The sequence below is a fragment of the Corylus avellana genome, chromosome ca6 (assembly GCF_901000735.1).
Source record: "Corylus avellana chromosome ca6, CavTom2PMs-1.0".
Taxonomy (NCBI): Eukaryota; Viridiplantae; Streptophyta; class Magnoliopsida; order Fagales; family Betulaceae; genus Corylus; species Corylus avellana.
In genome coordinates, this window is record NC_081546.1 from 28,523,385 (window position 1) to 28,538,349 (window position 14,965).

Genomic DNA, 14,965 nt, shown 5'->3' on the forward strand with positions numbered 1-14,965 from the left:
AATTTAACCCTAAAATATTTTTCAAACTTTGTTCTATAAAATTGGCATGCTAGAATACTGCCTAATTAAAATAAAAATGTACATAACAAAGTTTTTATAAAACTATGCACATTCTTGCAACCATCCTCTATATTTCGAGCTAAAGGAAAAGTATCATTTTCTGGTCAAGATTTTATTTTATTTCATCTAACGGTATATATGATAACACGTGGTGAACATGTTGTGATGCCATTTAAAAATTTAAAATAATATGACATTATATACACAATTAACTGAAACAAAATGGAATCTTGATTGTGAAATAATTCCTCCCCATTTCATCCTTGTCCATTATGTTACGTGAATCCAATCTTTCTGGAGTAAGTATTAGGGTCCGTTACTTAAAAAAAAAAAAAAAAGTATTAGGGTCCATTTGGGATAACAGTTTCAATAAGTGCATTTTTAAAACTTACATTTTTTGGTAAAACATATTAAATTTTTTTTTATTATTATTAAATATTTGCTATGCGAAATTGTAATTTTAGTTTAAATTTGCGCTTTTTGGTGCTTATAGAAATCGCAAATTTTTTTTTATTATTATTTCAAATTAAGTGTTTTTTAAATCACAATTCCAGACCCTTTACGTTTATGATATATTTTAAAAACGCAAATTATTCTTATGAAATTGCAATCCAAACGCACCCATAAAAGTAAGAACAAGAGCTTATAACAAAGATAAGTGAAACCAAGAGGATAATGGACCAGAACAAAGTTAGCCCAACTTGCTACAAGGAACCCACCATTTGTAAGGCCCAGGTGCTAACTGGTTTCATGGGTTAGCACAATGGGCTGAACCCGAGCCTAGCCCAAGCCAAACCAGGCCATTTAGAGATGATCCATGACCCATCTCATCCATAGGTCCAACCATTTGCCTCAACTCTCAAGAAACCAAAGCAAAAGCAGTAGCGGCACCTCTCTGTCTCTGAGCTATGGCTCTGGAAGCGTACGCCTCGCGAAACCCAGACACCGTCCACACCGACGTGCTCTCCGAAGCCAGACAAGCTTGCTACAAGGTGGTCCTCTTTCTCTTCCCCTCTGCTTCATTGTGCTCATGCTCTGCTTTTGTTTCATATTTGTTGTTTAACTTTTGTTTCTTTTGGTCTTGGGGAACAAAACTCAGGCTCGCGATGCCTTCTATGCGTGTTTGGAAAAGGAATCCAACAAGGCACCCACGGAGATCGCTTCGGTGGGGCTGTTATACCCATCCGAGTGCAAAGGATCGAGGGCCGAGTTTGTGAAACACTGCCGGGCTTCTTGGGTAAAACAACTCCCATTCTTTCAATCATTGATTCACCTATGATTTTGTGTTAAATTTTAGGGCTCCTATTTCTTGGTTTTGAAAATTCTTTGTTTTGGCTTTGAAAAATGGTAGGTGAAACATTTTGATAGGCAGTACTGCCGGAACAGGAGGGTGCAGAGGCTTTTAGATGACAAGGACTCAAGGCGAGGTCCGTTGACGCTTCCACAGCCTTACACTTTCAAGTCCCCAAGTTAGAATTTTGGCTTTCTGGGCCTTCTTGAAATGCTGTTAGTTTTGTTGGGTATAGATGGATTTGCTGTACAGTGATGAAAGTATAGGATGCGTTGCCTTTCAATCTAAATTTTTATGGTCAATTATATGTAAGGAAAAAAGTATTTGTGCATGTTTTTTTGTGTGATTTTGATTGATTAATGCTTTTACGTTGGTTGGGGGTACTTAGCTTGTAGAAACTCAGTCAAGCTTTAGGAGCAAAAAGTAATGTAGTAGTATTTGAATGTTACCATCATTAGGTTGAGTTTATCGACTTTTGGCAGGGGTGTAAAGCTTCACTTGGCCCCTAATGAAGATGGAAGCAATTATCATGGTCTGTTATTGGGTGAATCTTGCATGCCGTATTGAAGTTAGTGCAAGGACCCTAGAACGGTTTTGAGGCTTGCAGGAATATCACCGCACAAGGAGTCTGTAACTGCTTGCTGTCCTTTGTTATTGGCATTAGAAAATAAATTGGAAAGTTGTGTATTTTGAACCCAACTACATATATTTTTTCCATGAAGAACAAAGCACATTTGAATTTGAGGATGTTATTTTTTACTTGAATGGTTTTTTAGTTGGTATACCCTTTTCAATTGTCCATTTCTTCCATGGTTTTAGTGCAACTAACCTATTGAGGCAAGTGTAAAATTGAATGAAGACCACTTTCCACGCGGTTATCATGTAGTTTTGTTGAGTTAGTTAAATACCTGTGTGCATAGTTTTGACATTATTCCTTTCGTTTTATGCTTATAAAATGAGTCATCCCATTTTTTTTTCTTGCTTTGAAATGTTCTCTTTATCAGTTTATTTCTTGGAAATTAAAGCCACATTATCAAAATTAACAAATGAACCAACGCCAGTGGCGACGTGTAGATGGAGAAGAGGGACACTTTGTTAAATTTTCAATGATGGCATGTGACTTTCAAACATGGTCTCAATCATGGAAATCTTTTTTCTCCTCTTCCAAGTAGTGTGATTAATTGAGAGTAACAAAATTTTTTTTTTGAAGGTAAAAGTGATCGAGTGACATGGTTAGCTTTAACCTAAGAGTTTCAACCTAGAAATAAATGATCTGGGAGACCAACCAAAGTGTCAGCATATTTCTCTATATATCAGAACTATCTTCCTATTTAAACTTAACCATTTGAAGTATGTTGTGCGGATGTATAAATCCTGTCCCTTTCTACTTTTACATAGCCATTTCTTTTGTTAAAGTATTATAAGTCATTTGACCTTTATTGGTTATCTGGACGTCAATCTTATTCACTGTGGGGGGGGGGGCTGGGGCTAGCCTCTACAGTTTATCTGCAAGTCAGTTTGTTCATTGTGAGGCTTCATTATCAAGAAGCAAGTGGCACTTCATTTGAGTGCTATAACGAGTATGGATGCTTTAAGAACAGTAATTTAGAACTTTGGAACAAGGGTGTGTTCACAGGAATCATGTTTCTGGTTTGGAGGTTTTCTAATTTTGTGGTTTATAAGAAATGACTTCCAAATGCACTTCGAACTGGATGTGAAGGTCTTCCCTCGTCCGGCTCTCTGACATCAGTTTTCTATTAGATCTTCCACAACAGTTAATTGGACTTGACTTTCTAGAGATTATTGAAACTATACCCTTGCTGGAAATGAATGAGATTTGATTTTTTTTCCCCTTTGATTTTTCATTGCTTTGTTTGATGAGATGTTTGCTTGTTTTCCAAACCTTAGTTTTATTTCGCCAATCTATGACTTCTTAATTTAGTTTGTAATTCTTTTACATTCCTGGGTTTGGAAAATGAATGCTGAAGGCATACTTTACAATTCAATTGCATGTATAGATGGACATAAGAGGGGACTTAATGTGACACGAATGAATGTTGTATTTGATCAGATTACAAATACAGGGTCTGTGCTAATGAAAATATGCATATATTTCATGTATTTGAGCGTCAACAATCTGCTTTAGTTAGGTTGTGTGTTTTTATTTTTTTTAAGATGTATAAGAATGAGAAGACTATGAATATGACCTGTGAGTGAGGCTTTCCATGTTAATGATTGTTGTTGGGATTATAGACCAAGAGAATGTCCTGTCCATAGCAAACATGAGGAAGGCAGCATCAGCTGCCTTTTGAGCTTGAAATTGAAATCCATACGGATGTATGAAGTTTAATTTGATATAACCTCATCATCAACATCTCTTAATTCTTATGATGCTGTTGACATAGATGCTAAAGTTGTGGTGGGCTAGATTCCTTCTAGGCACAGCTGCGTTTTACTAAAATTTATTAGCTTGTTATGGAACTTATAAGGGAAGGGCTACTTGCATTTTCTGAAGTTATGAAGAGCTCTGCATTGTTTTTGGTGATGGGGGCTGCCGTACAAATTGAATAGGTAGGTATGGCGATTTTGTATGCAACTAATTGAAAAAGACAATCGACTGTTTCTACCTAACAGTAGCAGTGCCTTTGTGTTTTGTTTTGGAGACTCCCACTAAGAGGCTAGTCTTTTCAATGACACATTGAAGATGATTACGTGATGAGAAATGATATTATTATTACAAATTTTTATGATGTGCTTTTCAGAAGCTTCTTGGGGTCCTTGCTGAAAAAGGGCAATGGAAAATGCTTTACCGCATTTAATTTCTAGGATAGTACTAAGAAATTGTCAAGAAAGAGAACTTAAACAGAATTTCCAAAATCAATGACCTTAAGGGTTCATATGAATTGCCCAACTCAGATGCTCACGCTAGGGAACAAAATTCTACTTCAAGCTCAAAGTTCAAACCCTGCAACCTGCCCTTATTTTTACCTGTCTCTATGAGGGATCTTTTGTGCTGTTAATAGACATCGCAGGTTTTATAGAAAGATGGCATAATTGAGGCATGAGTAGTGAGGGTGCAGGGTGCTTTATCATTGATTGGTGTCCAATGATCAGATGATGAAGTGCATTGCTCCATTGGGTGTTCTTTTGAAGTATTATTGCTATTTTACCTCTATAATATGTTCTATTCTTACCAAAAAAATAAAATTGCGGTTTTGCTGTTTGGAATTTCTGGGTTAATTATTTTCTTCTAATTCCTTCCTCACCAGTTTTTGGATCTGATCTCCATAATGCCATAGCCCACATGTGCAACCTTGTCCTTTGTCTCTTTTTTAAATGCCTCGTTCCATACCTCTTGCATGCCTATTCTTTGCTATATATTGGGCCTTGTAGGAGATCTTTAAAATTAAGCTCCCCTAAAAGGAGTTCAAGCATCAAGGAAATAGGCCTGAAGCAAATTCGTTGGAACAGTGTTGGCATGTAAAACAGATATTTTCTCTTGTTCACTGCATGGTTATGCTATTTTTTTAGAAGTCAGTTTCATTAAAATAAAATCTTGATCATTGGGTTTGTGATATATATGATGGTATGGATCTATTATATCATGAAATGAGAAATTAGATGAATTTGTTGTGTTTTATGAATATTATAAACTTATACATGCATGTACATGTGTGTGCCTCTCTCTCTCTCTGTCTCTCTCTCTCTCTCTCTCTCTCTCTCTCTCTATATATATATATATATATGCCATGAGCAGCTTAAAAAATAATATACATTGGCATATCTTATATGAGGCAGATAGTTCTATGTTGCATTGAGACCCCAAAGTAGTGGAGTACATGTCTCTCTCACATTGATATATAATAAGGGTTGCGTATATTGTGTAGTTTCATTTGGTGAATTTGAGGGTATTTGGTATGCATTTCAGTTTGTAGCTTCCACTCATATAACAATCATAGAATTGTTATGGATGTCTCCAGCTGTCAAATATATACTTAGTGTATCTTTCAGTATGTTCCTAAGGATGTCATCTACAGTGACATGAAGTAACATTTCACCTACTTAATTAGGGTTAGGACCTCTCTTTTGACAACTATGTAACATGGCTCTCTCCTCTATTGTAACAAAATCTCCCAATTTGGTCGATTAAACTAACATATATATTTTGAGCATGTGATTTTTACGCACATTCTTAATATAAATTGACATATGTCCTAGAAGCATATAATTATCATATGTTTTAAAAACAGATGTTAATTTAATAGACTGAGTTGAAAAAATTCTCTCTCACTCAATTGAACAAAAAATTTTGTCCTTCTAAACTTTATTTCTAGTTGTTGGCAAAGTATTTTAAACACTTTTTTTTCTTTTTTTTTCCATGATTGATGTTCTGTTCATTAGATTCTGTTTAGAGTTGCTTGTTGCGTGTGGTTTCTTGTTTATATTCTCTTCTTGACACCAAATTTGGTTTGTATATGGGTAACATGTGTCTCATCTTTTATTTGGCTAGTGTATTTATTTATTTACATATTATTATTATTTATTTATTTATTTATTTTTGCTCGGTAGTTTCTCAAAACCTTTCAACTCTGCAGCAAACCTGATGGCATCTTGGGAAGCCTTCATGTGCATCTTTCCTTGTTTGCTTTTATGCCACTTGGGATCTGGCCAGCGGAAACGGATCGTCTCCATTTGAAATTGAGAGTATTCATTTAGTGTAATTATGAGGATAAATTTGTCCAAAAAATTTACTCCTAAAAAAAGAAGGACAATATTACCGTTCTAAATGCACTAAATAGATACTCTTCATTTCATTTGGATCATTTTCCCTGGCGATACCCCTTACAATGTGTAACAAAAGTCCTGTAAAAGTGCTAGTTGAGTTATCATTCTTGAGGTTTAAAAATTGGTTACTAGTTTTAAATATTTTCCTATCATCAATGGCAATTCAGTGAACCACATACGATGCACGGATCGGGATCCCCTATAATCCCCGTGTTTGGATTGATCGGTATTCGATGATCTCTTCGATCAATCAATAGGGGGAAATAGTATCAACCAATTTCTAATAGGTGGTTAGTTTTAGGAGGTTGGTTTTAAGGGGCATTAGGATTGTGATACGTGTTCCTTATGCCCTATTAAGAGATACATGTTTCAATTCTAAGGGCTTATTTGAGATTACGTTTGAGGGGCCTAAAAGTGCTTTTAACACTCAAAAAGCCCGTTTGAAAAAAAAAAAAAAAAAGTACTCGTTTGGTAAAAAAAATTAAAAGTGTTTTTAAGGGTCCAAAAAACCTAAAAATGGCCAAAAACACTTTTGACAAAAACTTAAAAATGAAGCTTTTGTCCAAAAGCTCTTTTTGACTAAAAAACTCTATTTTTCAAACGCAATCCCAAACGGGCTCTAATGGATCCAAAAACTCGACCCAAGTCAAAGCCCCAAAACATGTAATTCCTACTTCTTCTTTTTTTTCTTTTTTCTTTTTTTTTTTTTCTTTTTTTTCTTTAAACCAATATTTTCTTTTCCCTTCTCAATTGGCAAAGGTCGGGAAAATTTGGAACCATGGGAAGAAAAAGGAAATTACAACCATGCTTTCACACCTGACTTCACGTAAGATTTGCGACATCATCGTCACTGGTCGTACAAAGTATGATGTGGGATTTTCATGCGCAGAAGAGTGTGGCTGTGAGTCTATGCCCCACACATGTTTTTAGCCTTTCCAACAAAATTAGTCGTTGCCCACTCTTCTAATCTTGTAAAATTCCACGATAGATCTTGGCTAACAATAATACCATATCACTAACGCATAATTATGAAACATGATTACTAACATTCACTAAATATTAGTTTATTGGAAAAACCATACTTACTTTTCTCATCAAACTTTCTATTTGCATTCACATTTCTTACTTTAAAAAGTGACGATCGATCTTCTTATACTATTGAATCTTTTCAGTTTTGTCCTATCTGCTAGCATTCCTTGTTAACTTGAACTAAAAATACATCACATGACCCAAATGTGACTTAAATTATCCATTATACTCCTATCAAACATGTCAAAAATACAACTACACCCTTAATTTTTATTTTTTTTATTTAAAAAAAAAAAAAAAAAAAACAAACAAACAATCTAGTCATGCAGACGTCTCTGGCTGTAGGTCTCCTTTCACAGTTTTTTTTGTTTTCTTTTTAAAAAAAAAATCTATAGGAATATATATAATGGATAATTTGAGTCACGTGCGAGTCGCATGATGTAATTTTCATATAAGTTAACAAAAAATGAAGATGGCAAATTATTTAAGGCATGGTAATTTGACAGATTGATTATCACTCTTTAAAGTTAAGAGGGTAATTGCAAAAAGTATGTAAATTTGTGTGTATGTTTTCTATGCTTTTGTTTAATTGTTGATGGATAAAATAAATGGTTAGGCAAAGATATATGCCGCCCCCACCTTGCGTCCGACAAAAAACACCACCTTATTCAAACAATACTTCCCCAAACGCAACTCTATATATTAAGATTGCTGATGGGGACTTTTTAATTTCTTAATTAGCAGGAGTATTAATCAAGTTAAGGTGGATTAAATTATGTAAAATGAGAATTTAATTCTATCTGATCACATAATTTTTTATATAAAGCATGCACGAAGTAGGGTGGTCAAAGTGGTGTTTACAATCAAGAAAAGATTGATTTAGACCTCCATAACTAGCAAATCACAGGCTTATATGTGTAAGTGGTCAATTTAATAATGCAGCCTTAGACCCCACTAAACAGATTTATATAGGGTTTTGAGTTGTGATTAGAACAAAAAATTCTTGAGGGAAACAAACAAAAAAAATCTCCAAAATCTAGGAAACATTTGTATTGGAATATGAATGCCTGATGAGCACGACAATGTGTTTTCTTGTTTCTTCTTTGATTAATGCTTCTAATCTTAATTATAGTGGGTTGCAAATGGGATCATCTTCCACTCACTTTACAAATTTCTGATGTGGTAGTGCGACCTGGCACTGCCACATCAGCTTCCCAGAAAAATTACTAATGTGACGCTGCTGCATCAGTTGAAAAAAAAATAATATATATTCAGCTTCTTTCGTGGCGATGATACCAACCAAACTTCGGAGTAGTTACAACCACCAGATAAAACGCTAGCTAGGAGTGGCCACGACAACCAAATCAAGTGGTTTGATCACCCCTGCGTGGTAGTTGGGAGTGATCCAATCAAGAGGAGGGTGGTGCAGTTTTTTTTTTTTCCTGACATGAAGAGAGTTGTAAAATAGTTGCAGCTTGCAAGTAGAGCATTACTCTTTACTCTTTTTTTTATTTTTTATTTTTTATTTTTTTATTTTTTAATTTAAAAGGCAAGAGGGGACGACCCAAGTGACTACTTTACCTAGTTGTGACCAATGTAGCACATGTTCGCTTGCAAAATTCAAACTCATACTTTAATGTATACTTGGCCACTTTGAAGATTTTCTTAAAACCATTGAACTACCACCTTATACAGTATATTACTCTTGCTTGATTACAAAGGTGGGTGGGCACTAGAATTATGTATTTACTTAATTTATTGCCCAAATGGTAATAAAAAATTCTTCTCGAAATTCCCTTCTTTAGGTTAAACCAAAAAGAAAAAAAGAAAAAAGAAAAAAGGAACTCTTCTGTGCATTATTGTCTTCACTTAGTTTTGTATATTTGATTTATTATTGCTCAATCACTCTCAAGTTTCATTTTCCAATCATCAAATCATGACCCTCATGTAATGGCACACTAATTGGTACAACACTAGGTGTATATTCCAAACACAGAGGCATCAAAATAATCTTTGCTTCATTCATTCAATCACATGAAACAAGACTAGCTGAATGATTTTCTTGGCATACTAGCTTTATTGTTCCTTTCACATTCTCTGGTCAACCCCAATTTTAAAACCCTTCATTTATTGCCAAGAACCATGCTAAAATGTTAGGAAAAATACTTGGATACTACAGTTTTTAGTTTACAAACTGAAGTGACAATTTTATTTTGGAATTTCCAAATGGAGGGGTTGCTATTTCAGAATTGATTTTTATCAGGAAAAACCACTAATCGCTTAGGCAGTTACAGTTAGCAGTTTTGGGTTTTAAAAAAACCGCTACCCGTATTATATAATATATATTATATTAATAGATATATAAAAATCTAGAAATGATGTCGTATGTAGTAGGGTATTATCATTGTAACTTTTTTAAAAAAAATTAATTAATTTTTTTCTTTAAAAAGTGGTTAGTAGTTATTAGGGTTATTATGCTAACTGTCGTTTAACTGCCTAGGCGGTTACAGTTAGCGGTTTTAACCAATAACTGCTAATCGTAACTGCATTTTCACTCCTCGGTGAAAGCAAGTGCATAGGAATAGTAGGAGAGAAGCCGAGAAAAGTCTGTCACGTGGATTGCTATATCAATTTGTAAATATAATAAGTGTCATATGAACTATTACATAACAGTTTATATTTTTAGTGTTAATATAATAAGTGTTACGTAGACTACCATTTTAATATGTAAGAAGCTTGATAGAAAACCTCACTTGTCATTAGTCAAAATAGAGAGGCAAGGGTGGGTGCACTAACTAGGGCATGTCAACCACTCCATTTTGTCTTGTTTTCTAGGTATTGAAATAATTAAACTTAGCTAGACAAGCGACTAATGGGATGTTCAAACTCAAGTTTGTTAGAAATTCAATTAATTTAAACTTGATTCATTAATCAATCCAATTAACTTAAACTTGACTTGATTCATGAATCAATCCAGACTCAAATTAAAAATAAATAAATAAAAATAAATAAATTAAAAAAAAAAACACATGAAAAAAATGCATCAAATGAACATAAAACATAAAAGCAATAATTTAATATTTACCAAACTAATTAATATTAAGCTTTTCAGTTTTAAGTCTCCTCAAGTCTATATATACCAAGTAAATGGAAAGTCTAATAAGCTAGTTTCCATTGAACCGAAGCTTGGATGTTTATCCAATTATCCACAAGCCAATATGTTCATAAGCATGTCGATGATTAAAATAATTTATTTATACTTAAGCAGTCTACAAAGCAAGCCTTAAAAGAAGGATAAAGTTTTCCTCTAAATTAATTAAGTTTGAAGAAATTCTTCTAATCGAGCCTATTAAATTGATATCTATTTTCTCACACATTTTTATAGATAATGTGAACATCACATCCATTTTAAACACACATTGAGTCTGTTCGTTCCTATGATTTAATATGCTAAAAGTGAAATTTTAAACAAAATCGTAGAAAGTGCATTGTTGTAAAGGAATGTGTTTTCAAATAGCAAGCAAATAGTGTAGTTTTTTAAAATGCTCCATTTTAAAAGCAAAATCACGATTTTAAAAGTCAAACTGTGATTTCATCAAATGCTTAACTGTATTTCTAACAATCGCATTTTCAAATCCCTGTTTTTTAAATCGCACGTTTTAAAACTGTAAATCCAAGCTGACCCTTAATAAAACATAAAACCACCTTAACATTAACAAGTTTTTTATGAGGCCAAAGTCCAAACGTACCTACAAAATACAAGCCAACTTTAAACATAATTTGTTTATTATAATTTATAAACAAAGGAAAGAAAAGCGACACGCCGTTGACTTAAAACTCTAATCCACAATGCACATAATTTTCTATGCATAGAGGAATCGAGAGAACCAGCCCAAAAGCAAATAGCTTTAGCAAAACAAAACAAAACCCACCACCCTTATCTATAAGCAAATCCTTAATTATTATTTAAGTTAATCCTAATCATATAATAATAAAATTTGGCCCGAACATGTGTCTCAATCCCAACCATCCAAACCCATGATAATAACATCTTAACAGCTTATATAAAAAACGCTTCCATTAGAAGTACTTAATATATAAGAACATGATACGTGATAGAGCCAAATGGCATTGGAAAAATAAAAAAATAAAAAGGAAACAACCAAAGCAAAATAAAATAAAATTAAGAAAACCTAAACCAACAACTAAAAAAGAAAAAAGCAAAGGGGGACATCTGGGGATTTTGTTTGTCGTTCGAGGTGGTGGTGGGTGGTTGTGGTGTTGGTGTCGAAGTTAGAGCTTTAGCCAAAGTCTACGGAAATACGGCGTCGTTAAGCAACTCTATAGCCAAGCCCCGAGGCATTATTTTCGTAGACTTCTTTCGGTTCTTTCTTTCTTTCTTTTCTTCTGTCTTCTCTAAAAAAAAGTGCTTTTTAAAGCGAACCCAAAAAAAGTCAGTCAACGCCGTGAAATCACGGCTTGGAAACGGAGGTGGCGTCCTTAACGGAAGCCTCGCCCCCGCCGTTACCCATAGTGGCTGACTGGACGGTCAACACGGACATGCTGGGCGAGGAGGGCCCCTCACCGTTGGATTGCACTAGTGGGTTGTTGTTGTTGTTGGTGGTGGCGCCGTTGATCATGGGGTTCCTGGAGTGACACGTGGCAGTGGAAATGGCGGTGGCGAGCGAGATGGGCATGAGGCAAAGGCCTTTCCCTTGCAGGTACTGCATGGCGGAGCCCATGTCCTCCTCCATGAGCTTGGCCACTTGGTGCTCGGTGACGGTGAGGCTGTCGTTAGACGACGCAGTTTGGTTGCCATTTGAGGTGCGAGCCATGGCCCCAGCTTGAATACAGTCACCACCACCCTACAAAGACAAGAAAAAAACGTTGTGAATGATTGCACGGAGGGACAGAGTTTGGAGAAAAAGAAAGGAAAACTAAATGTGAAAAGTTTTGCGAGGGGAATCTCAGAAAGTGGGCACGCGTGCTGCTTTTGCTTTGTCGTTTTGTGGTGATTGAGAATGTGAGAGAGAGAGAGAGGGCGAGTCGGCGACAGAGAGAGAGAGAGACAGTCCTTCATCTCTTACTGATGTGGGGCTAAATTAATCATAGTTAATGGGTGCTACCCTTAACTATATTTTCAGCATTTTATTCATTCTATTTTTTCCTATTATGGAAAGCAACTCATTTTTTTATTTTTTTATTTTGATGCTAATTTTAAAAAAAATTCTTCTAAACTGGGTTGAACGATCTCATATATGTTCTTAGAACGTGTGGTTTTCACAAAGTAATATTTTTCTTCACACTTAATTTTTCTTTTGTTTTATTTTTAAATAATTAAAATAAAAAGTTACTTAAAACACGCTAGATCAACGCACTCTCTTGTCCATAGCAGAAAATTAATGTGCCCAAATTAGAGAAAAACTTTTTGTGCTTTTGGTTATCGGTGACATGATGGGAACTTAACTTACACAGCATTATTGATCGATTTCTATAATAATAACGGGTTTTGAAATACCTCAGGTGACATATCAGCAACAAGGGGAGCAACAGCAGCTGCACCTCCCAATCTGCTCATGCTCAGAACCTGTGGAAACAAATATATAAAAGAGGGGAGCAATCAGCAATGGAATTCTAGTTTCAGAACCCCCCATACATACAACTTAATATAAACAATTATCAACATCTCATAAAACAATGTCAACCCCAAGGGGAATCCTTCCCATTTATTAAACAAACAGCAGTACAGAATAAACAAGAGAAACAGAAGGAGAGAGAGAGAGAGAGAGAAGCCTTTACTTTGACTTGAAGCTGGAGGAATTTTACGTAGTCTATGATCTCATCCAGCATTGAAGCCTTGTCTGTCTGTCATTCCAAAACCCCAGATCATTAACTTTAGCCACTCATTTATATTATCATATCAAATATATATTTAACAAACCAAATAACCCCTTCCCAGATCAGACAAGCCCTCAATTATCCAATATTATATATCATACCACAACCAAGTACCAACTTGGGTTTGGGAACAACTAATTAAGTACCAACACCAACTTACTCATCAAGATCCTCCCCATTTTAATTAAAACAAAAATGATTTGTTTGGTAGTTTATATTGAATCGTTAAAATGTTACCATGGACGCTACCCGTAAACTAAACACGAACTTAATACAAAATTAATGAATTGGGGTTGATCCGAACATGATACACGACATTTAATTAAATAATAATCTTATTTTTATATCTCATTAAGATGAAAACTCAAAGTCTAACGCCTTAACTTGACCCATTGAAGTTGTTGCATAAGGGGAAAAAAAAATACTATGCATTTATTTCACTATCAAAACCTCTCACACAGTGCTGCTCTATGCCAAACCGAGAGTTACAGGGGGGAAATAACCAAAATGGCCCTACAAAATCGTAAGAAATATTCCATGGACTTCACTCTCACCGCCGGTTACGGGGCTCATTATCAGCATTTCTTTAATTAATCACCACACTAATGACATAATTAAAAGAAATTGAATTAAATTAAGAGAGAATTATTATTTATTTATTTTTGTTTGTACCTTGTTGGCATTGGGAACGAGTTCCTGCAGGGCTTTCATTCTCTCTGCGATTCTCTCCCTCCGTAACTGCCACATACCAAAACCACCCACAACAATTTCAGAGAGAATAAGAAACGAACAAAACCCAACATCAGTTTCCCTTTGGTTGCTTTGAAAACGTAAGAAAACTCACAAAAAAAGACAAAAAAAAAAAAACGAGGAACCAAAATAGAACATAACCCAGGTCTCAATTATTGGTCTTGTTCATTTTCTGGGAAACCAAACAGGGTGGGTGAGAAAGCAAAAGGAGAATCCAAAAAGTCAGAGGAACCGTACTCTTTCGGCGATGCTGTGTGGGTCAGTGGCTTGTCCTCGACGAGCCCTCACCCTCTGCCTGGGCTGACCCGGTGCACTCCCAGCCGAGCCACTCGCTGGACCTTGGTTCATCACAGCGCCACCCGGAGCCCCGTAGTTCTGCCCCTGAACCGGTCCACCCTGTGAAATTAACCAAATTAAGGAAAAGAAGAATAAAAACCCAAAAAAAAAAAAAAATCGAACCAGTCAAATTAGACGTACCTGAGGGTGGTGAAAATGCTGAGGCTGGTTCTGAGTCTGACCCGACCCGTGAATAGATCCAGCGAACCCGTTATACAGAGCTTGAACCGAACCCTCGCCACCCTGCGAAACAAAGAAAATCACCCTCATAATTCACAATTATTTCCATTAATACCTCTCACAAACGGTTTTTCTCTGCGAAAGTAACTCACAGGATTGGGAGCTTTGAACGGCGAGGACCCATCAACGACGTCGTCTGAACCCCCAAGAGACAGGGGCATGGGAATCATCCCGGAGTCTCCGGCGCCGGCGCCGGCGACGCCACGGGACATCAAGAGCTGGTGCTGGAGCATCATCGCAGCCGCGGCCGCAGCCGTGGCAGAGGGAGACTGCGAGGACTTGGGGGGCCCGCTAATCTGGTGGTTGCGGAGCTTGGAGGCGAGGGTGGCTGAGTCGTCGAAGTGGAAAGCGACATTGTTGTCGGGGTTAGACGGCGGCGTTTCGTCTGAGAGGTCGCGGGGCTTGAGGTCCCAGGAGGGGGTCTTGGTGGGGTTGAGGTCCCAGGAAGGAGGAGGCATGGTGGAGAACATTTGCTCGAGAAAGTCGTCGTGGGTGGTGGGGTCGTAGTGGTGGTGAATCTGGGAGCTCTGGATCTGTTGCGACGGTTGCTGCTGCTGTTGTAGGTGGTGGTGGTGG

General features: G+C 36.3%; 2 protein-coding genes across 5 annotated transcripts; one reads left to right on the forward strand and one right to left on the reverse strand.

The window, feature by feature from the left end:
* The first annotated feature begins 917 nt into the window (after window positions 1-917).
* LOC132184638 (cytochrome c oxidase assembly factor 6) lies at window positions 918-6,062 on the forward strand. Of its 4 annotated transcripts, none has more exons than XM_059598344.1 (4): window positions 918-1,052; window positions 1,160-1,297; window positions 1,412-1,529; window positions 5,947-6,062. In XM_059598344.1, the coding sequence occupies exons 1-4, from the start codon at window positions 969-971 to the stop codon at window positions 6,045-6,047; spliced, it is 441 nt and encodes a 146-aa protein (XP_059454327.1). In that variant the 5' UTR covers window positions 918-968; the 3' UTR covers window positions 6,048-6,062. The 4 variants fall into 4 exon arrangements, with proteins under 4 accessions (XP_059454327.1, XP_059454328.1, XP_059454330.1 ...); XM_059598345.1 differs by lacking the exon at window positions 5,947-6,062 and adding an exon at window positions 1,834-2,110; XM_059598347.1 differs by lacking the exon at window positions 5,947-6,062 and adding an exon at window positions 1,834-2,110 and having other exon boundaries at window positions 1,412-1,487.
* A 5,142-nt stretch (window positions 6,063-11,204) lies between these two features.
* LOC132185555 (bHLH transcription factor RHL1-like) lies at window positions 11,205-14,964 on the reverse strand (the record flags this gene model as incomplete). The annotated part of the gene is made up of 7 exons (XM_059599318.1): window positions 11,205-12,030; window positions 12,684-12,752; window positions 12,965-13,030; window positions 13,736-13,801; window positions 14,051-14,209; window positions 14,291-14,392; window positions 14,482-14,964. Coding segments are annotated over 7 exons (1,338 nt in total), but the record flags the coding sequence as incomplete, so codon positions are not given.
* Window position 14,965: the final 1 nt, after the last annotated feature.

Coding starts and splice junctions, on each gene's coding strand:
- LOC132184638 (XM_059598344.1), top strand. CDS start 969: ATGGCTCTGGAAGCGTACGCCTCGCGAAACCCAGACACCGTCCACACC. Junction 1,298..1,411: donor AACACTGCCGGGCTTCTTGG/GTAAAACAACTC, acceptor GAAAAATGGTAG/GTGAAACATTTTGATAGGCA. Junction 1,530..5,946: donor TTACACTTTCAAGTCCCCAA/GTTAGAATTTTG, acceptor TCAACTCTGCAG/CAAACCTGATGGCATCTTGG.